This window comes from Carcharhinus amblyrhynchos, chromosome 17, assembly GCF_965287045.1.
Source record: "Carcharhinus amblyrhynchos chromosome 17, sCarAmb.v2.hapA, whole genome shotgun sequence".
Classification (NCBI taxonomy): domain Eukaryota; kingdom Metazoa; phylum Chordata; class Chondrichthyes; order Carcharhiniformes; family Carcharhinidae; genus Carcharhinus; species Carcharhinus amblyrhynchos.
In genome coordinates, this window is record NC_137340.1 from 1,768,481 (window position 1) to 1,790,718 (window position 22,238).

The 22,238-nt window shown below is 44.1% G+C and overlaps 1 protein-coding gene across 3 annotated transcripts in view; it reads left to right on the forward strand.

The window, feature by feature from the left end:
• The window catches only part of tspan15 (tetraspanin 15), a 129,750-nt gene that overhangs the window by 95,335 nt on the left and 12,177 nt on the right, over positions 1–22,238 (forward strand). The window contains exon 8 of one of the 3 annotated variants that reach the window (XM_080205380.1): positions 9,394–9,498. The exons of 1 other annotated variant lie outside the window; for it this stretch is intronic. In XM_080205380.1, coding sequence (XP_080061506.1) covers positions 9,394–9,444 — 51 coding nt within the window. In that variant the 3' untranslated portion in view covers positions 9,445–9,498. Of the gene's footprint in view, positions 1–9,393; positions 9,499–22,238 lie in introns of those variants that run through there. One more of the 3 variants, XM_080205381.1, reaches the window with a different exon arrangement.

Consider the following 22,238-nt stretch of genomic DNA (forward strand, 5'->3'; position numbering starts at 1 on the left):
GCTCCTCCTAGTTTCTATTTTTCTACGTTTGGCTGCACTTAGCTTCATGCTATCTTCTTAGTTAAAGTTAGGTTACTATGTTGCTAATCACAACTTAACAATGATATTTTTGATTTCAAGTCATCATGTCATCAACATGCTATCAAGCAATACCTGCTGAGCAAAAACCTGCTCAGTGATGTCCAGTTTGTGTTTCGCCAGGGTTGCTCACCTCCTGACCTCAATATAGCCTTGGTTCGAACATGGATGAATGAACTAAATTCCAGAGGTGAGGTGAGAATGACAGCTCTTGACATCAAGGCCGCATTCAATTGAGTGTGGCGTTAAGGAGCCTGAGCCAAACTGGAATCAGTGGGTATCGGGGCAAACTCTCAGCTGGTTGGAGTCATCCTGGCACATAGGAAGATGGTTGTGTTTGTGGAGAATCAGTCATCTCAGCCCCAGGACATCGCTGCAGGAATTTTTTGAAGGGTAACTGAGAGAGATGAGGAATGTTGTCTACATGGACTTTAGCAAAGCCTTTGGCAAGACATGGTAGGTTGTTGCGTAAGGTTAAATCTTACGGGATCCAGGGTAAGGTAGCCAATTGGATACAAATTTGGCTTGATAACAGAAGACAGAGGGTCCCTCAGGATGGTGTCTTAGACCCAATCATCTTCAGCTGCTTCATCAATGACCTCCTCCCTGTCATAAGGTTGGAAGTAGGGATGTTCCCAATGATTGCCAATGTTCAGCACCATTCATGACTCCTCAGATACTGAAGCAATCTATGTCCACATGCAGCAAGATCTGGACAAGATCTAGGCTTGGGCTAACAAATGGCAAGTAACATTTGAAGAACAGTAAAGCACAGGAACAGGCCATTTGGTCCACCAAGCCTGCACCAATCATGTTGTCCTCAATAGACCAACCGCCTGTATCCCTCTATATTCCACCTATTCATGACCCTATCTAGAAAAAACTTAAATGTCGCTGTAAGTAGTCTCTCAACACCAGACTAAAGTCCAACAAGTTTATCTGTAGCACAAGCTTTTGGAGCGCTGCTCCTTCATCAGGGTTTGGTAGCACGAGTTTTCGGAGCGCCATTCCTTCATCAGGATTTGTTTCACAAACAGGGCATATATAGACACAAACTCAATTACAAGATAATGGTTGAATTTTAACAGGTAATCAAGTCTTCACAGGTGCAGACAATGTGATTGGAGAGAGGGTTAAGCACAGGTTAAAAAGATATGAATTGTCTCACCAGGGCAGTTAGTGATATTTTGCAAGCCAGGCATGGGGGTTACAGATAATATGACATGAACCCAAGATCCCAGTTGAGGCCGTCCTCGTGTGCGGAACCTGGGTATCAGTTTCTGCTTGGTGGTTCTGCGTGGTCATGTGTCTTGAAGGCCGCACTTGAAGAACGCTTACCAAAGATCAGAGACTGAATGACCTTGACTGCTGAAGTGTTAAATGTCGCTAACATATCTGCCTCGCTTGGCAGTGCATTCCAAGCCCCACCACTGTCTGTATAAAAAATGCTTCCCCCGCACATCTCTACTGAACCTTCCCCTCCACTCCTTGCCTTGAACTTGTGCCCCCTTGTGATTGTCGTTTCTACCCTGGGAAAAAGGATCGTGCTACATAAATGCCAGGCAATGATCATTTGATAAGGTGCCGCACAAGGTTGGTAAGGTTTGATAAGGTGCCGCACAAGAGGTTATTACAGAAGGTTAGGGGGTTGATAAGGTTTGATAAGGTGCCGCACGAGAGGTTATTACAGAAGGTTAGGGGGTTGATAAGGTGCCACACGAGAGGTTATTACAGAAGGTTAGGGGGCATGGAGTTGGGGGTAGGATGTTAGCGTGGATAGGGGATTGGCTGTCAAATAGGAGGCAGAGAGTGGGGGTCAATGGGTGCTATTCGGATTGGCAGTTGGTGACTCGTGGAGTGCCCCAGGGGTCGGTGCTGGGGCCTCAGCTATTTACTATTTATATAGATGATCTGGAGGAGGGAACCGAGTGTATGGTGTCGAAATTTGCTGATGACACCAAGATTGGTGGAACGGCAAATTGTGTGGAGGGTGTGGAAAGTCTGCAGAAGGATCTAGATAGGCTGGGCGAATGGGCCAGGAACTGGCAAATGGAATTTAATGTTGGCAAATGTGAAGTTGTCCACTTTGGTAGGAATAATGATGGGAAGGACTATTAGTTACATGGCGAAAAACTGCAGCATGCAACGATGCAGAGGGACCTTGGGGTCCTTGTGCATGAGTCGCAAAAACCCAGCCTGCAGGTGCAGCAGGTGGTCAGGAAGGCGAATGGGATGCTGGCCTTCATAGCGAGGGGGATTGAATATAAAAGTAGGGAGGTCTTGCTGCAACTGTACAGGGCACTGGTGAGGCCGCAGCTGGAGTACTGTGTGCAGTTTTGGTCGCTGCACTTACGCAAGGATATTTTGGCCTTGGAGGGAGTGCAGAGGAGGTTTACTAGGCTGATACCGGAGTTGAGGGGGTTGAACTATGAGGAGAGGCTGAATAAACTAGGCTTGTACTTGTTAGCGTTTAGAAGAATGAGGGGAGATCTCATTGAGACATATAAGATGATAAATGGGATGGATAGGATAGAGGTGGAGAGGCTCTTCCCGCTCAGAAAGGACAGTAGGACTAGAGGGCACAGCATCAAGATAAGGGGGGGGGGGGAGGGTAGTTTAGAATGGAGTTGAGGAGGAACTTCTTCACTCAAAGGGTGGTGAATCTCTGGAATTCTCTGCCCATTGAAGTGGTAGAGGCTGCCTCGCTAAATATATTTAAGACGCGGGTAGATAGGTTTTTGATAGGCAAGGGGATTAAGGGTTATGGGGAGAGGGCGGGGAAGTGGAACTGAGCCACGACAGATCAGCCATGATCTTATTGAATGGCGGGGCAGGCTTGAAGGGCTAGATGGCCTACTCCTGCTCCTATTTCTTACGTTCTTATGTTCTTATCATTACTAATAAGAGACACTCTAACAACCACACCTTGACATTCTGTAGTATTACTGAATCCATCACTGCCAACATCCTTGGGGTTACTATTGACGAGAAACTCAACTGGACTCACCATAGTAACACAGTGGCTATAAGAGCAGGTCAGAGGTAAGAAATACTGTGGCGAGTAACTCACCTCCTGATTCTCCAGAACCTATCCAGAACAAGACACAAGTGAGGAGTGTGATGGAATACTCCCCACTTGCCTGGATGGGTGCAGCTCCAACAACATCAAGAAGCTTGCCACCATCCAGGACAAAGCAGCCCTCTTGATTGGCACTACACCTACAAACATTCAATTCCTCAGCCACAGACGTTCAGTAGCAGCAGTGTGTACTATCTACAAGGTGCACTGCAGCAATTTGCCAAAGATCCTTAGACAGCACCTTCCAAACACACAACCACTACCATCTAGAAGACAAGGGCTGCAGATATGTGGGAACACATCACCTGCAAGTTCCCCTCCAAGCCACTCATTGTCCTGATTTGGAAATATATCACCATTCCTTTGCCGTCACTGGGTCAAAATCCTGGAATTCCTTCCCTAACAGCACTGTGGATCAACCCACAGAACATAGACTGCAGCAATTCAAGAAGGCGACTCACCACCACCTTCTTAAGCGCAACTAGGGATGGACAATATATGCTGGCCAGCTAATGATACCCATGGCCCTTCAATGAATAAAAAAAGTTGAGACAGGAGGAGAATGATGTCTTGGTAAGTAATGCTTGTTTATGAGAATTGGCTCTGTAAATGAAGTTTTAGTACTGAGGGTTCTCCTTTGATTTGAATTGGCTGCATTATTTCTGCTTTGTAAGTGCAGATTGTATATCTGCAGCAATGTGTAGGGCAGGCTTCCTCTTGACTTGTATTTGTAGAACTTGTTTGACAAGACTCCCAGGAGAAACACATGGTTTACAAAAACGCATTATAATTGAAAACTAAAACCTTTTTATTGCATACCTTTATAAGTTCTCGAGATGAAAGAAGTAATAAATTCAGAGCCTTTGACATGAAACTTTTTAATTTTCTTGTATTAATGTAGTGACTGATGAGTGCAATTTCCCTGTACTTTCAGCTCTTTTCTGTCCTTATGGATGCTACCAAACCTGCTGAGATTTTCCAGCATTTTCTCTTTTGTGCACCTGTGTTCCTGGTATGATGTTTCAGCTGAGACACAAACAGGGCACAGAATCAAACTGTATTCCTGCAAAGATAGGTGACTACCAAGTATATTACAAAATGAATGGTTTATTAAGGCAAATAATTGTGTGCAGACAATGATATATAGGCTACCATACTCCACGACTACAGTCTCCTAACTATCAAGGACAGTCCATGCTTAGCTCCAGGATTCGCATACTATGGCCTAATTGGCCAAACTTGTCACCTGACTTTCTGAGACCTGGGGATACTCTACCACATCCCTCCCCCTTTAAGTTCCCGATTAACACATTTCAATAACAATCAAACTATCTGCACTATTGTATAACAGATCTCAAACACAGTCTCTTAAGGTAGGTCAGTCCAGAACTTCCTAAACCTTTGGGAGTATCATAATTCACTAGCGGGTGCTCTGGCAGTAGACGTAACTTCAATTGAACCTCAACGGATGGACTCTCGACTTGCAAAGATGCTTCAGTGCAGATAATGGCTCCAGTTCCCACTGGAATATGACTTGGCTTGTCCTTGGGGTAGTTTGCTGCTGCATCACTTTCTTCTGGAGCAGTATTACTGACAGGCATACTAGGGGCAGACTGCCCCACTGGTTCTGTGTGCAATTCTCTCCTCCTCAAGTGGTCTGGGTGTTTCGTTACCCTCTTTCCTTGTACAACTATTTTATGCAACATTGGGCCTGTTCTGGCCACAACTGTTCCAGAGATCCAGTTTGGACCAGCATCATAATTCTTTATGTATACCAAGTCATCCACCTCAAATACCTTCTCCGTTTTTGTCACGGCATGATGCTTCTTTTTTTGCATTCGCTTTTGCCTCCACCTTTCCTGCCAGATTCAGAAATGCAAGATCCAGCTTGTTCTAATACGTCTGCCCATTAGAACTCAGCAGGTGTAATACTTGTGATGATGAGGTGCTGTTCCATAGACAATCAGGAAACGAGCCAGTTTGGTTTGTAGACTCTTTGGCTGATGACTCTTTCTTCATGGTGGCTTTGAATGTTTGGACGGCTCTCTCTGCCAGCCCACTTGAAGCAGGATAGTCCAAAGATGTGGATTGGCCATGCTAACTTGCCACTTAATGTCCTAATGTGTAGGTTAGGGAGATTAGCAGAATGAATATGTGGGGTTATGAGGATAGGGCCTGGGTGGGAAGCTCTGTCGAAGAGTCGGTACAGACTTGATGAGCCAAATTGCCGCCTCCTGCACTGTAGGGATTCATGATTTGGAGTGCACATCTGTTATGAGCAGGAGCATGGTGCCCATAAATATGCCTGCAAAATCACATGTAGTTGCACCCATGGTTGACCTGGCCAATCCCAAAGATGCGTTAGAGCCACAGATGGCAATTTTTGCTGCATTTGACATTGGTCCCATTTTGACCAGCTTCTCTATATTGATATCTATCTCAAGCCACCACACATACTTTGTGTGAGCATCTTCATCTTTGTCACCCCAGGATGGGCACAATGTAACCCTTGTAGCAATAACTTTCAGCGAGAGTGGGAAAACCAGCCTTGCTCCCCATAACAATACACCATCCTCACAACTTAGCTCGTCTTTTCTTATTTGTAAGAGCCTTAGTTGCTCAGACCTGTTACCATAATGCTAGTCATAGAGGACCGCATGTTTAACTCGATAAGATGGGATCTTTCTGGGTTTAAGACATAATCTCTCACGCCGACATAGACAATGTATTGATTAAAAAGGAGCAAGAACAATTTCCTGTGGTACCAACAGGGGGTGGTATGGGGAAAGCAGCTGAAAGCATCTGCATGTGAAAGGTGTGTGCCCAGCCTATATTGAAAAACATACTTATAGGCTTCTCGCAGGAGAGCCCAGTGTTGGACCCTCACTCACTCAGTCTATGGCAGCTTAATCTCAGAAGACTAAGGAAATTTGGCATGTCTGCTACGACACTTTCCAACTTTTAAAGATGCACCATAGAAAGCATTCTTTCTGATTGTACCACAGCTTGGTATGGCTGCTGCTCTATCCAAGACTACAAAAAACTACACAGGGTCTTGAAGGAAACCCAGTCCATCACTCAAACCAGCCACCTACCCATGACAATGCCTACACTTCCTGCTGCCTTGGCAAAACAGCCGGCATAATTCAGGACCCCATGCACCCGGACATTCTCTCTTCCACCTCCTTCCATCAGGAAAAAGATAAAAGTCTGAGGACACAAACCAACTGACTCAAAAACAGCTTCTTCCCTGCTACCATCAGACTTTTGAATGGATCTATCTCACATTAAGTTGATCTCTCTCTACACCCTAGCAATGGCTGTAACACTACATTCTAAGGACCTTTGAATTGCTGCAGTGCATCTCGTAGATAGTACACACTGCTGCAACTGAGTGTTAGTGGTGGAAGGATTGAATGTTTGTCGATGTGGCGCTAATCAAGCGGGCTGTTTTGTCCTGGAGAGTGTCTAGTTTCTTGAGTATTGTTGGAGTTGCACACATCCAAGCAAGTAGGGAGTATTCCATCACACTCCTGACTTGTGCCTTGGAGATGGTGGATAGGTTTTGGGGAGTTGGGAGGTGAGTTACTCTCCACAGTATTCCTAGCCTCTGACCTGCTCTTGTAGCCACTATGTTTACTTGGTGAGTCCAGTGAGTTTCTGGTCAATAGTATCCCCAAGGATGTTGACAATGGAGGATTCAGTGATGATTACACCATTGAATGTCAAAGGGCAGTGGTTAGAATGCCTCTTATTGGTGATGGTCATTGCCTGGCATTTGCGTGGCACGAATGTTATTTGCACTTGTCAGCTCAAGCCTGGATAATGTCCAGATCTTGTTGCATTAGAACATGGACTGCTTCGGTATCTGAGGAGTCACGACTGGTGTTGAACATTGTGCAATCATTGGTGAACATCCCCACTTCTGACCTGAGCTGACTGAATGCTGTTGCTATTCCTAGGATCCTTATAGCTTCCCCAATATATGTTGTTAGCCTGACCATCGTGCTTAACTTTAGGGGCTGAACCGCACCTTGTAAATAATGATGCACTTGTTCTCCAACAAGTGTAGCGGAGGCACTCGTGTCCCCTCCATCCTGAGAGGCTGGCCATTTACAATCAACACAATCGTAATTGGAGTCATTTTGTCCACCTTAATGTTACTTAACCTGTATACTTAAGAATCGTTTAGAGTGTTATTCTCAATTCTGTGTACGAGAGTTGGAAATTTTTTTGCCCCTATCCCCACTCCTGTAGGCTCTGCTTAGTCTTGTATTTACTCCTTAGTGCCCCTCCTATTGCAGGAATAACTTAGAGCTTTCCAGAATTTACATCTCTCCTGAGGATGATCTCCCCCACTCCGGTAGCCCAATGCTCCTGGTCTGTGGATCAAATTCCCGACAACTCTGCACTTTTCTTTTGCTCGAACCTCTCTGTTCTTTACGTCCTGCGTCCTCCTCTCTGGTGTCTTGACTACCAGAGGCTTCTCGCCAAACCTGGTGGCGATCACCTGTTTGTATGCTCTCTGGCACCATTGCCCCCCTTTTTGGTGCTTTCTTTAGCTTGTGCGACACCCCCCCCCCCCCCCCCCCCCGGCCACACACACACACACACACACACACACACACACCTCTGCTCTTGTTGTCAAATTAAATTTGTATCACTGTATTTTCACTGAGGACGTCAGGTGATAATGTCCCTTAACTAATTCCGCAGTTTTGGAGTTGGAGCATCTGGAGTAGTCAGGCACCCTTTCAGGTTATAGAGTGGAACGCTGGTGGCAGGCAATAGTATTATCCGCTGCTTCTCCCTCCCTCAGACGCGCCCCCTCAACCCGTCCCGCCCAGCCACCCTGCCCCACCTGGCCGTGCATGCTTACCCCGCATGCTTACCCAGCCACGTCACTCCAGGCCCCTGCCCTGCGGCCCTGGTCCTCCGTGACACCCGTAGCCCTGCCCCGGGGCCCTGGCGCCCCCGCCCCTTGCTGGCCCCTCTCTTCCCTCTTCTATCTCTCCCCATCCCATTTCATTGTCTTTTTAAAAAAAAATGAAGGCTGTTGATACACTGCCCCCAATACTCCATGTTTGAATCAACATTTTTCTGCCCTGTCTCAACTTCTCCAAAAAGGGGCACTTTGGCACTGCTGAACAAATTTGTTTCAAAAACAATGATCTGTTCTCCTCACAATTTCTGCATCAGAAGGAAAGCATTTCAATTGATCCTCATCGCTAAATGTGGTATCTTGCAAAGACGAGCAATCACTCAGCAGATTAATGAACAAATGGTTTATTATGGTAAGTAGGTATGTGCAGACGGTGAAATAAAAACTGTCATAGTGGACAACCTCTGACTCCTAACTGGCAAGGAAAATCTGCACTGGGCTCCAGAGTTCGTGCACTCTGGCCTGATCAGCCAAATGAGCCATGTGACCACCTGAGGGCTTGCCTCTTAAAGAGGTGCACACTACCACACCTGCCTTTAAATGTACGCTATAGAATTTAAAAAAGGTTGTTGATCTTAGCTGTGCTCTAAGGAGATAGAGATTAGCAAGGTAAATATGTGGGGTTATGGGGATAGGGAGGGATTGTCGTTGATGCAGACTCAATAGTCTCCTTCTGCATTGTAGGAATTCTATGATTTTTCTGCGATATAAGGGAGGGGTAAGAAGCCTGGTGGGGACCATTATCTCATTTCCCAGTCCTGCCTCCATACAGCTCTCTGTCCCTATGCCCTCTCTCTGAAAGAGCTCAAGGTGCAGGGGAATAATAGATCCTACTGAACCCACAATACATGTAGTTGAATTTGTTATCAAAGGAATAACTTTTCTATTATAAAATGAAGATTATGAATAGTAAAACTTGGTAAACGGTAATATCTATGAAAACAGAAGCACAGAAAATAGGTTCTGCTTGCAGAACACCCTTGTACTAACTGAAAAGCCCTCCCAAAAAGCCACACATTCTTCAAACACTCAACAGACCCAATAAAACAGTTACATTGGAAAACAATATATTCAAACTGACACACAAACACTTTTCCCCAGTTAAATTGCAATCCTCCTCCAGGACTGAAATACAACCAAAGTAACGTCTTAACTATACAAGAGTCTGTCAGGAGCTTTGTGGTTATGTTGCGATCTACACATTGGCACATACAATCTTGAAAATTTGATCTGAAATCGTACTCAAAAGTATGTTGAGAATCTGTACCTGAACATTCCTCTTCTGATCCCCCAGCAGAGTCAACTGGCAAACCCAGAACCTCAGGAACAACTTCCTGGTGAATGACCACAGCAGTATTGCCATATTATCAGTGATGCTTACTGACTCAGACTCCTCCTGACCCTAGGTCATATATCGTAAACTGACATGGGCTTGGTGTTTGCAAACAATTCTTCTGTTTCAAAGTCTCCTGACCCAAGATACTGGACCACTTTGGCTTAAAATTATTCCTGGTAACCATCTCTGGTTACTACCAAAGTTCCTAATGTAAAACTGATCTTCCGGTTTGAATTGCCTCTCTCTTGCACTCCTATTCACTATCTTTCATCTTCCTCGGGTACTCCTGCTCTCTGACCCAGTCCCTCGGGTACTCCTGCTCTCTGACCCAGTCCCTCGGGTACTCCTGCTCTCTGACCCACTCCCTCGGGTACTCCTGCTCTCTGACCCACTCCCTCGGGTACTCCTGCTCTCTGACCCACTCCCTCGGGTACTCCTGCTCTCTGACCCAGTCTTCAGTTCATTACACATGATAGCAAGAAACAGCTGAAGACACTGGATACTGCAAATATAGGCCTGACAACATTCTGGCAATAGTACTGAAGACTTGTACTCCAGAACTTGCACTCCTCTATCCAAGCTATTGCAGTACAGCTACAACACTGGCATCTACTTAGCAATGTGGAAAGTAGCCTACATATGTCCTGTTCAGAGAAAGCAGGACAACTCCAACCCAGCCAATTGTCACCCATCAGTCTACTTTTGACTCTCAGTAAAATGATGGAAAGGGTCTTCAACAGCATTAACAAGCGGCATCTTCTCAGCAATAACCTGCTCACTGAGTTTTGCCAGGGTGACTCAGCTTCTGACCTCGTTACAGCCTTAATTCAAATATGGACAATAGAGCTGAATTTCCGAAGTGAGGTGAGAGCGACAGCCCTTGACATCAAGGCAACATTTGACCAAGTATAGCATCAAGGAGCCCTAGCGAAAGTGGAGTCGTTGAGAATTAGGGGGGAAACCCTGGCTGGAGTCGTACCAGGCACAAAGAAAAATGATTGTGGTGGTTGTAGGTCAGTCATCTCCGACCCAGGACATTATTGTAGGAACTCCTTTGGAATTTATTGTCATTCCTTCTCCGTCAAAATCCTGGAACGTCCTCCCTAATAGCACTGATTTTGATTTTGAATTTGATTTGATTTATTATTGTCAGATGTATCGGTATACAGTGAAAGGTATTATTTCTTGCATACTGTTCATACAGAAGGAAAGAAGAGAGTGCAGAATGTAGTGTTACAATCATAGCTAGGGTCAGAGAAAGATCAACTTAATGCAAGGTAGTTCCATTCAAAAGTCTGGTGGCAGCAGGGAAGAAGCTGTTCTTGAGTCAGTTGGTACGTGTCCTCAGATTTTTGCAACTTTTTCCTGACGGAAGAAGGTGGAAGAGAGAATGTCTGGGGTGCAAGGAGTCCTTAATTAGGCTGGCTGCTTTGCCAAGGCAGCAGGAAGCATAGGCAGTGTCAGTGGATGGTCTGAGTGATGGACTGGGCTTCATTCACGACCCTTTGTAGTTTCTTGCAGTCTTGGACAGAGTAGGAGCCTACCAAGTCTGACACAACTACAAAAAATGCTTTCTATGATGCATCTGTAAAAGTTGGTGAAAGTCATATTGGACATACCAAATTTCCTTAGTCTTCTGAGAAGGTAGGGGCATTGTTGGCTTGGTGGGGGTGGGGGGTGGGGGGCGAGATCTGGACACCTGAAAACTTGAAGCTCTAGACCATTTCTACTTCATACTGAGCGTGTGCCTACACTATATAGACTGCAGAGGTTCAAGAAAATAGCTCTTCTTGAGGGTGATTAGGCATGGACAATAAACGCTGCCCATGATGCTCGTAGCCCATAAATGAATAAATAAAAAGATAATCTCGCATTTCTGCTCACTCTCCCCCACTCCCTTTAATTACTGCAACCCTTCCACTCACTCCTCCACCACGCAATCTCAATCCTGTCCCATTTTCCAACTCTTACCCCTGACTAATTTGAATTCTGTGTCTCTTCTCACACTCTATTATCCAGTGCTATTTTGTATTCACATTAACTCAAATTTGATGTATGAACCAATTGCAACCATCTATTTGTCTTTACTCTTTTCGCTTTTATCATTTTGGATGTATTTTTTAACTGTCATGCTAAATTCCTCAGTGTGATATGTTTGCTTCATTCACTGATTTTAGTAATCATTGTGGGTTAGTTGGCCTGCTGTCCACTTCCTCTGATGTTTATACTGATGGTACCTGCTTTCTGGTAATTCCTATTGTAGGCTGGAGAGGACAGTTAGAGAGAAGCAGATGTATTTCTAATTCATACAAATTTTATCAGTTGATCCATCAAATTGAAACTGAGTTTATCCTGTACAAGAAAATGGTCAGGTGTAGCAATATAAACCAGAGTCCAAGATTTTCTCGCAGCCAGTAAAACATTGCTAAAATTAATTCCAAATTCATTTTTAGTCAAACAATGGAATCAATCTTAATAAAAGTGATCCTTGAATAAATTTTGAAATGATTTTAACCATCAAAAACATGCAGAAAGCCAGAAACAAAATTATTTTCCCCCATTTCCCATGCTGAAGCAGACAATTTGTAAAATCTGATGAAAGGCAAGTGGGGAGATTTTCAACTCAGTCACAAATCAGACAATAATATCAGCACTGGATAAAAGCAAATTATTGCAGATGCTGGAATCTGAAATTAAAAGAGAAAATGCTGGAAGGTCTCAGCAGGTCTGGCTGCATCTGTAAGGAGAGAAAAGAGCTGATGTTTCAAGTCCAGATGACCCTTTCTCAAAGCAAAAAGGCATAGAAAGTGGGAGATATTTATACTGCAGGGAAGGGACTGAAAGATGAGTCAAAGCCACAGAAACCAGGGGAAAATACTGCTAATGGCTGTTCACAGAGAGAATAAAGGGTGTGAATGGCCAAACGACAAAGAAGTTGTAAGCTGTGACAGATGAAGATGGTGGGGGAAGTGTCTGTCTTGCTTGCCGCAATGTTCCAGTGAAACTCAATGCAAACTAGAGGAATAGTATCTCATCTTCTGGCTAGGCACTTTACAGCCTTCCAGTCTCAACATCGAATTCGACAACTTCAGATGATTTGCTCTATCCCACCTCGGCCCCCTTTTGTTTTCATTCTATTAATTTTTCTTACTGTTCTCTACCTTTTATTTCTTTATTGTCTTTCTTCATTTTTCTCCTCCCCCACTCTTTCCCCCTATGTTTTCCCCTTCCCTTACCTTTTCCCCCGCACTGCTTCCCCTTTTCTACATTTTATCTCTGTCCCATCTTTTTTTGCCCTCCCCTCCCCGTACATTTTTATCTGTCACAGCTTACGGTTTCTCTGCCATTTGGCCATTCACACCCTTTATTCTCTCTGTGGACTGCCATTAGCAGTCGTTTCTCCTGGTTTCTGTGGCTATGACTCATCTTTCATTCCCTCACCCTGCAGTATAAATATCTCCCACCTTCTGTGCCTTTTAGCCTTAACAAAGCGTCATCTGGACTCAAAACATCAGCTCTTTTCTCTCCTTACAGATGCAGCCAGACCTTCTGAGATTTTCCAACATTTTCTCTTTTGGAATAATATCAGCACTGTGTCAGCAGCACAGAGCTAAAAAAACTCGGTTACATTAAAACAAAAATCTGCAGGCACCACGTGGACTTCCATTACAATATGCTAGCCTGGGGCAGTGAAAAGTGATCAACCTTTTGCACTCTGCCAGCTGGCTTGAGGGTGCAAACAGATTGGCAATCTATGGGTTTGGGACAGATAATAGGCTAGTAGTGAGGCAGTGGAGGGCAGGGACAAGGGGCTGGCAGTGGATGTGTTGCAGGGGAGGAGAATGGGCAGGCACTAACTAGGCTTGATGGAGTGAGAGCAGAATGGACTGACAGTAGCCTGCTGGAAGAGATGGGAGTGGCTTGTGTGGGTATGTTGAAAGGGAGGGAAATGCATTGACAGTGGGCTGTTGAAGGGGAGGGAAATAATTTGCAGTGGGTTTGGTAGGAGGGAGGGCAATGCATTTGAAGTGGATTTAGTGAAGGGAAGAGGAGTATGCTGGCAGTAGCTTGTTTGGGTAGGAAATGGGTTGGCAATGGGTCTGTTGGAGGGGAAGACAATGGGCTGGCAGTAGTCTGTTGACAGGGAAGGAAATGGGCTGGCGGTGGGTCTCTTGACAGGGAGTGAGCTGTATTGGCAGTGAGCTGTGTTGGCAGTGGGTCTTTTGGCAGGGATGGAGCTGGGTTGGCAGTGGGTCTGTTGTAGAGGAGAACGAGCTGGCAATGGGTCTGTTGGAGAGGAGTGGAATGGGCTGGCATGGGTCTGTTGAAGAGTTATGAGTTGTCCTGCTACAGTGGGTTCCCTTTCAGACTGTTGTTGAGGTGGTTTAACTGGTGGGCAATATGGCACTAGTATCTTCTCTGCATTTATCTCCATGTGAATTTCAATTTCTGTCCTGTTACTGGCAAAGAACCTTCGTTTGGATATTTAATCTCCCACTTGTTTGAAATTGTATTTTTGGATATCTGTATAAAGACCTTAAAAATCAATCAAATAAGCAAATAACATCTCACAGTCTCCTCCAGAATTTTCTTTGCTGGTTTGCTCATTTTTTGGATGAGAAACATGTGACTGTTAGTAAGAAATGCATGCCTGTTTTTAAATGGATCATTGTCTTTAAGGCATTATTCAACAATAATGTGTTGCTATTTTGAAGTTCTGGCTTAGTTGCAATTTTGCTTAAGATTAAAACAAAGTAAACTTTCCATGTTACAATGGGTGGATATGGGTGAATGGGTGAGTTGAAATTTACCTCCACTATGTTCTATGTTCTATATTCCATCCATTACCAATTCTGTTGGCCAGGTTTGGGAGCGAAAGCACTGCAGCTGTGAGCTGATCTGTGTACCCCTTCATCCATTCCAATCTCTCTCTCCCTTAAACTTCTCCCCACTCACTATTGACTACTTCACTTTTCTGGCCCAATGTCAGTTAACACTGTTAGCCAATACCTTTCCTATGGTGCTGCCCCCTTCCCTTCGGAACCTCTTTTTGAAAATTTTACCTACAAAGCACCTTGGGTTAATGTTCACAGTGAAGGTGCTTCATAAACACAACGAGGCAGGAAGAATTAGGGATCTTGTTGTGAGGGATCCTCTTGGGACGAGCAATCATTGTATGGTTGAGTTTTTGATGCAGATGGAGGATGAGAACGTAGGGTCCTGAACCTGTGTCCTCTGTTTGAACAGAGGGCAGTATGATAGGATGAGAGAAGAATTGGCAAATTGGTAGATTGGGGACGCAGATTGGTTGGTAGGACTGCTGAGGAACAGTGGAGGATCTTTAAGGAGATCTTTTTCGGTGCTCAGAAGAAATATATTCCAATGGTACAGAAGGAATATAGGAGAAGGGATAACCAGCCGTGGTTATCGAAGGAAATAAAGGAGAGTATTAAATTAAAAGCTGATGCATTTACAGTGGCTAAAAGTAGTGGGCGATTAGAGGATTGGGAGAGATTTAAAAATCAACAAAGAATGACTAAGAAGTTGATAAAGAAAGGAAGGATAGAGTATGAAGCAAAACTAGCACTAAATATGAAAAAGGACAGTAAGAGTTTTTACAAATATATAAAGAAGAGGAGGCTGGCTAGAGTGAATGTTGGACCCTTGGAGGATGAGAGGGGGGATTTAGTGGTGGGAGATGAGGAAATGGCGGAGGCCTTAAATAAGTTTTTTGCCTCGGTCTTCACGGAGCAGGACGCGAGTAGTTTGCCGGATATTAAAGATAGAAGGATGGTAGGAGTTGAGGGCCTGAATGCAATTACTGTCACTAGAGAGGTAGTGCTTGATCGACTAACAGGACTGATGGTGGACAAGTCCCCAGGACCAAATGGAATGCATCCCAGGGTTCTGAAGGAAATGGCAGAGGTGATAGTAGATGCCTTGGTGATTGTTTACCAAACTTCGCTGGATTCCGGGGAAGTGCCGGAAGATTGGAAAACGGCTAATGTTACGCCGCTGTTTAAAAAAGGTAGCAGGCAAAACGCAGAGAATTATAGGCCAGTTAGTTTAACGTCTGTAGTTGGAAAAATGCTAGAATCCGTCATCAAAGAAGAAATAGTGAGGCACCTAGAAAAGAATGGTTTGATTGAGCAGACGCAGCATGGATTCGTTAAGGGGAAGTCATGTTTGACAAATTTATTGGATTCTATGAGGATGTGACTAATGCAGTAGACAGAGACCTGCGGTAGACCTGTGGATGTGGTGTTTCTCGATTTTCAAAAGGCGTTTGATAAGGTGCCGCACAAAAGGTTGCTTCAGAAGGTTAGGGGGCATGGAGTTGGGGGTAAGGTGTTAGCATGGATAGAGGTTTGGCTGTCTAACAGAAGGCAGAGAGTTGGTATCAATGGGTGCTATTCTGATTGGCAGTTGGTGACTAGTGGAGTGCCGCAGGGATCGGTGCTGGGGCCTCAGCTATTTACCATTTATATAGATGATCTGGAGGAGGGGGCTGTGTAGGGTAACGAAATTTGCTGATGACACAAAGATGAGTGGAAAAGCAAATTGCGTGGAGGGTGTGGAAAGTCTGCAGAGGGATCTGGATAGGCTGAGCGAGTGGGCGAGGACCTGGCAGATGGAGTACAATGTTAGCAAGTGTGAGGTTATCCACTTTGGCAGAAATAATAGTAGGAGGGATTATTATTTAAAAGGCGAAAAGCTGCAGCATGCTATAGTGCAGAGGGACCTGGGGGTCCTTGTGCATGAGTCTCAAAAACCCAGTCAGCAGGTGCAGCAGGTGATCAAGAAGGCGAATGGGATGCTGGCCTTTATAGCGAGGGAGATAGAATATAAAAACAAGGAGGTCTCGCTGCAACTGTATAGGACACTGGTGAGGCCGCAGCTGGAGTACTGTGTGCAGTTTTGGTCGCCGCACTTGCGCAAGGATATATTGGCCTTGGAGGGAGTGCAGAGGAGGTTCACTAGGCTGATACCGGAGATGAGGGGGTTAGACTATGAAGAGAGACTGAATAGACTGGGTCTGTACTCGTTGGAGTTTAGAAGGCTGAGGGGGGATCTTATAGAGACGTGATAATGAAGGGGATGGATAGGGTAGAGGTAGAGAGATTCTTCCCGCTTAGAAAGGATAGCAGGTCTAGAGGGCACAGCCTCAAGGTAAAGGGGGGCAGTTTAGAACGGAGTTGAGGAGGAACTTCTTCACTCAAAGGGTGGTGAATCTCTGGAATTCTCTGCCCGTTGAAGTGGTGGAGGCTACCTTGCTAAATATATTTAAGTCACGGGTAGATAGATTTTTGACAGACAAGGGGATTAAGGGTTTTGGGGAGAAAGCAGGAAAGTGGAACTGATCCACTTCAGATCAGCCATGATCTTATTGAATGGGGGGGCAGGCTCGAAGGGCTAGATGACCTACTCCTGCTCCTATTTCTTATGTTTTTATGTTCTTATTAACTTGTCCTCTAGCCAGTTGTAAAATATTGCCCTTTTATATTTCTTTACACTACTTTAGTTCTGAAGCTGCAATAATGTACTCATATAGCATGATGCAGCCACAATATTTTATCATCTGAGAGTTTGGAAATGAATGTATTTATTTATTGGGTTTCCATTAGATTTGAATGTTCACCAAAGATGATCGTTTATAAGAAGCTCACAAACTGTGTTTTGTAACTGACAGGATCGTGTTAATGATGTTTGCAAAAAGGATTAGTTTAGATTTTCATTTTACCTTTGTAAGCAAAAAGATTGTGCAGTGGATTCAGTATTTGTATTCTAAATGTCCTGTGGACTTATTAATGGTATACAAAAGTGTGATGGTAAGAGGAGAAAAAGCAATACAAGTGTAAATTCAACAACTGTCATCAACAGCATAGACAGAATGTCAAATGGTTCATAATTTCCATTGCATTAGGTATTTGTTCTAATGTGAATTAGTATTTATTAACATACTATTTTTAAACAAGAGTTAAGCAAACATACAGCCTTCATTTACTGAGTTTCCACTATTGCTTCTGTTAGCATGGTAGCTTGGTTCTTTCTGACTTATTTACCTCCTCCAGTGTAACTTGAGGTAGTTAGACTGATGCCTGAGACACAGTGCTCCTACTGCCTGCAACACAGGGCATTAACTTTAAATTAATCTGAGAGCACTTGGAACCCAAATTCTCTTTGGTGTCAAGGAGCTGCCATCAAAAGCAACACGGTGTTATAAAGAAAAGGAAGTGATGCTCAAGAGCATTGTGACCTAGAAGACAACCTTGAGCTTTTGACTTTCCCCATGTTATAGGATTTTTAATTACAAGTGAAAATGGGCAATGTAACTGTTGTGAGTTTTAAGAAAGGTACCTTATTGGATTCCATTCTCCAGAGTACTGACTGAACTGAATTCGGTGCAGTGGATAGTCATTTCTTAAAGTTTGGGTTTTATAGATGTCACTAAACTAGCAAACTACTTTGTTTGTTCTAGCTAAATTTCTGCTTTTTTTTGGAAGATAATATAGATGGTATTTTTTTAATGTTGAAATGTATTTGACTTTAAACATGTCTACAATGTGCCTATGGGAGAATTGTGACTGATTTTGCAGATTGAGTGCCTGTTGTAGTGTTTGTCTTAAGCTCTTTAAACTTCAGAAGTTGAGTTAGCTGAGAGACAGGCAGTGCTGCCTTCAACTTCAAATAATATAAATGGGATCCTGACTAACTCATGTCAATGCTATGGGCCTGAATGGAAAATATTCTGGGAAAATTCACCTCAGCCACTTCCTTCATCCTAATTCTAGTTATTTTTTTCAATAAAGTAAAATGATTGCCTGTGATCAATCATTTTGATGACAGATAGTAAATACAATTTATCCTAGTGTCTGAGACCTTTGGGAAATAAAGGCAGTGTTTTTATCCTCATCCTTATTTAGCTTACTTCTTCATTTGGCTCCTGTTATTTGATAAGATCATGACTGATCTGATTGTAGCCTCAACTCTACTTTCCTGCCTACCCTCTATATCCTTAGATTCTTGATTGACAAACTAGTCAATCTAATTTGGCTTTAAAACATATTCAATGATCCAGCCACCACTGCTCTCTGGAGATGTACATTCCACAAACTAATGACCCTTTGGAGCAAGATTATTTCTCATATCTCCATCTTAAATGGGAGATCCCTTATTTTTAAACTGTTTCCCCTAATTCTGGTCTCTCCCACAAGGGGAAGCATTCTCTCAGCATCCAACTTGTCAGCTTCCCTCAATCTTACATGTTTCAAAAGATTGTCTCTAATTCTTCTGAACACCAATGGATACAGAACCAGCTTTTCCTCATATCTCCATCAACTCAGGAATCAGTTGAGTGAACCTTCTTTGAACTGCTTCAAATTATATAATATCCTTTCTTCCTCAAGTCAGGAGGTCAAAATTATATCTAATACTCCAGTTGTGGCCTCACCAATACTCAATGCAATTGCTGCAAAACTTTTCATCCTGTATAATCCATTCCGTAAACAATTTTTAAAATTATTCGTGTATGTTAATATCCCTTAACAAAGGGATATTACAATCTCTTTGTTTTGCAATCTGTGTTTAAAACAAAATATCACTTTTCTATTCTTCATGTCTATAGTAACTTGGCTTCACCAGTTATTGACAAACTTCAGCAAATTTATTAATAGTAACCACTAGAAATAGACCAATGCAGTTTCAGTGATTACAGTGATGCCTCCAGGATCTAATTGATGGAACAAGTCCAGACAAGTTGAAGAGATGCCAGACTTAGTTCCTGATTGGTCAGTCTGGGTCACGTAAATCTTCTAGAACTTTGCCCCTTAAAGGGGCTAGACACCACAACACCAAAGTAGACAAGTTCACATCTTCCTACCTTATACCCTATCTGCCAAGTTATTCCCATGCATTTAACCGATCTAAATTAATTTTAGACCTTTTGTCCGTACAATCTACTTTCCTATCTACCTTTGTGTCATCAGCAAATTTAGCTACCTCACATTCAATCCCTTCATCTAAGTCATTCATGTAAACAAAGAACAAAAAGAACAACAACAGCCCGGGAAACAGGCCCTTCGGCCCAATGAGCCCACACTGCCATTTTAACATTACCAGTCCCCCCCTCCCACCCATGACCCTTATCTATTGTTTATGGCCATCCACATTGAGGGAAACTAATTTAGGGACAATTTATTACCTCCAGTCAGCCTAATAGCACATCTTTGGGGTGTGGGAGGAAACCGGAGCACCTGGAGAAAACCCACGCAAACACGGGGAGAATGCGCAAACTCCCACATACACCGGCCCAAATCCATGTGTCTGCACAGCAAACAGTGATAGTCACTGAGCTGTCATGTTGCCCAGCATCTGGTCCAGTTTAAGCACACACTAACGACATGAAGCACTAGGCTATTCTCGAACATCCAAGTACTTAGTACAACCCATCGCGTGTATGCCCCTCGTTGGACAAAAAGGCGGACTGACTTAAAACCTATGAATTAAAAGAGAAAAACATTAGTATCATACCACATCCTTTTACATTACCAGGGACGTCCCAATACTAATGAACCTTATTTAAAACAATCTCCTATATCCTCCCATCTCCAACCCACTCATGTGCCTGTCTAAGTTACTCTTAAACAACTCCAGCGTGCCTGTCTGCCTCCAGCACCTTACTTGGCAGAGCATTCCATACCCCCACTACCCTCTGTGTGAAAAACCTCCCTCTAATATCCGTGTTATACCTCTCCCCCCTCACCGTAAGCCCATGGCCCCTCGTACTGTGTGTCTGTAACATAGGAGACAGCTTACCTCTGTTGACTCTATCTATACCCTTCATAATCTTATATACCTCTATTAGATCCCCCCCCTCAGTCGCCATCTTTCAAGGGAAAACAGCCCCAATTTCTTCAATCTTCCCTCATAACCCAGTCCTTCCATACCAGGCAACATCCTGGTAAACCTCCTCTGCACTCTCTCCAGAGTCTCCACATCCTTCCAGTAGTAAGGCGACCAGAACTGGACGCAGTACTCCAAATGCGGCCTAACCAACGTTCTGTACAACTGCAACATTGGACTCCAGCTCTTATACTCTATACCCCTTCCTATAAAGGTTAACATACCATAGGCTTTCTTCACAACCTTCTCCACTTGTACTGCCACCTTCAAAGACTTGTACACTTGCACCCCCCCCGGTCCCGCTGTGTTTCTATACTCTATGGGCTTACCCTTTATCATATAACTCCCCCCTACATTATTCCAGCCAAAATGCATCACCTCACATTTATCAGGATTAAACTCCATTTGCCATATATCTGCCCAATCAACCAGCCTATCAATATCCCGTTGTATTTTCCTCGGATGGAGAAAGATAGCACGAGGGGGCATGGCTTCAAATTAAGGGGGGGTAGTTATAGGACGGATGTCAGGGGTAGGTTCTTTACCCAGAGGGTGGTGAGGGATTGGAATGCCCTGCCTGCTGCAGTTGTAAATGCGCCTAGTTTGGGGGCGTTTAAGAGATCCGTGGATAGGTTTATGGATGGAAAGGGCTTGGTTTAGGTTAGAGGGTCATTGTTTTTTAACTGGTCGGTGCAACATCGTGGGCCGAAGGGCCTGTTCTGCGCTGTAATGTTCTATGTTCTATGTATTGCCAGACACTGCTCCTCACTGCCCACCAATCCAGCCATCTTAGTGACATCTGCAAGTTTGCTGATCACACCACCTACTCCCTCTTCCAAGTTATTTATATATACTACAAAGAGAAGAGGTCCCAGTACTGAGCCCTGCGGCACACCACTAGTGACAGACCTCCAGCTAGAAAAGGACCCCTCCACTACTACTCTCTGTCTCCTCTTAGCAATAGTAAAAAGCCTGACAACACCAGGTTTTAGTCCAACCAATTGGTTGGACTAAATCGGTTGGACTAAAACCAGGTGTTGTCAGACTTTTTACTGTGTTTACCCCAGTCCAACGCCGGCACATCCACATCATGTCCTCTTAGCAAGCCAGTTCTCAACCCATCTAAATACCTGGCCTTGTATCCCATGAGCCTTAATCTTTTCTACCAGCCTACCATGAGGGACTTTGTCAAACGCCTTACTGAAATCCATATAGACGACATCAACGGCTCGTCCTTTGTCGACCGTTTTGTCACCTCCTCAAAAAATTCTACCAGATTCGTGAGGCAAGACTTCCCCTTTACAAAGCCATGCTGCGTATCCTTAATCAGATCGCAACGCTCTAAGTGCTTATACATCCTATCCCTAAGAATCCTCTCCATCAACTTGCCTACCACTGACGTCAAACTCACCGGCCTGTAGTTACCAGGGTTATCCTTCCTACCCTTTTTAAACAACGGTACCATGTTCACTATCCTCTAGTCCTCTGGGACCTCACCTGCGTCCAAAGAAGAGACAAAGATTTGCGTCAGAGGCCCAGCAATTTCATCTCTTGCCTCCCTAAGCAGCCTAGGATATATGCCATCGGGGCCCGGAGATTTATCAGTTTTAATGCTACCTAAAAGCCCTAACACTTCTTCCCTCGTAATTGATACAATTGGTCTAAAGCTCCCTCGAAGACTGTACCAGACATCAAGCTCCTCTCCTTCGTGAATACCAACGCAAAGTATTCATTCAGGATCTCCCCCATTCCCTCGGACTCTAAGCACAATTCCCCTCCTCTGTCCCTGAGGGGACCGATTTTTCCTCTAGCCACCCTTTTGTTCCTAACATAGGAGTAAAACGCCTTTGGATTTTCCTTAATCCTACCTGCCAAAGCCATTTCATGCCCCCTTTTTGCCC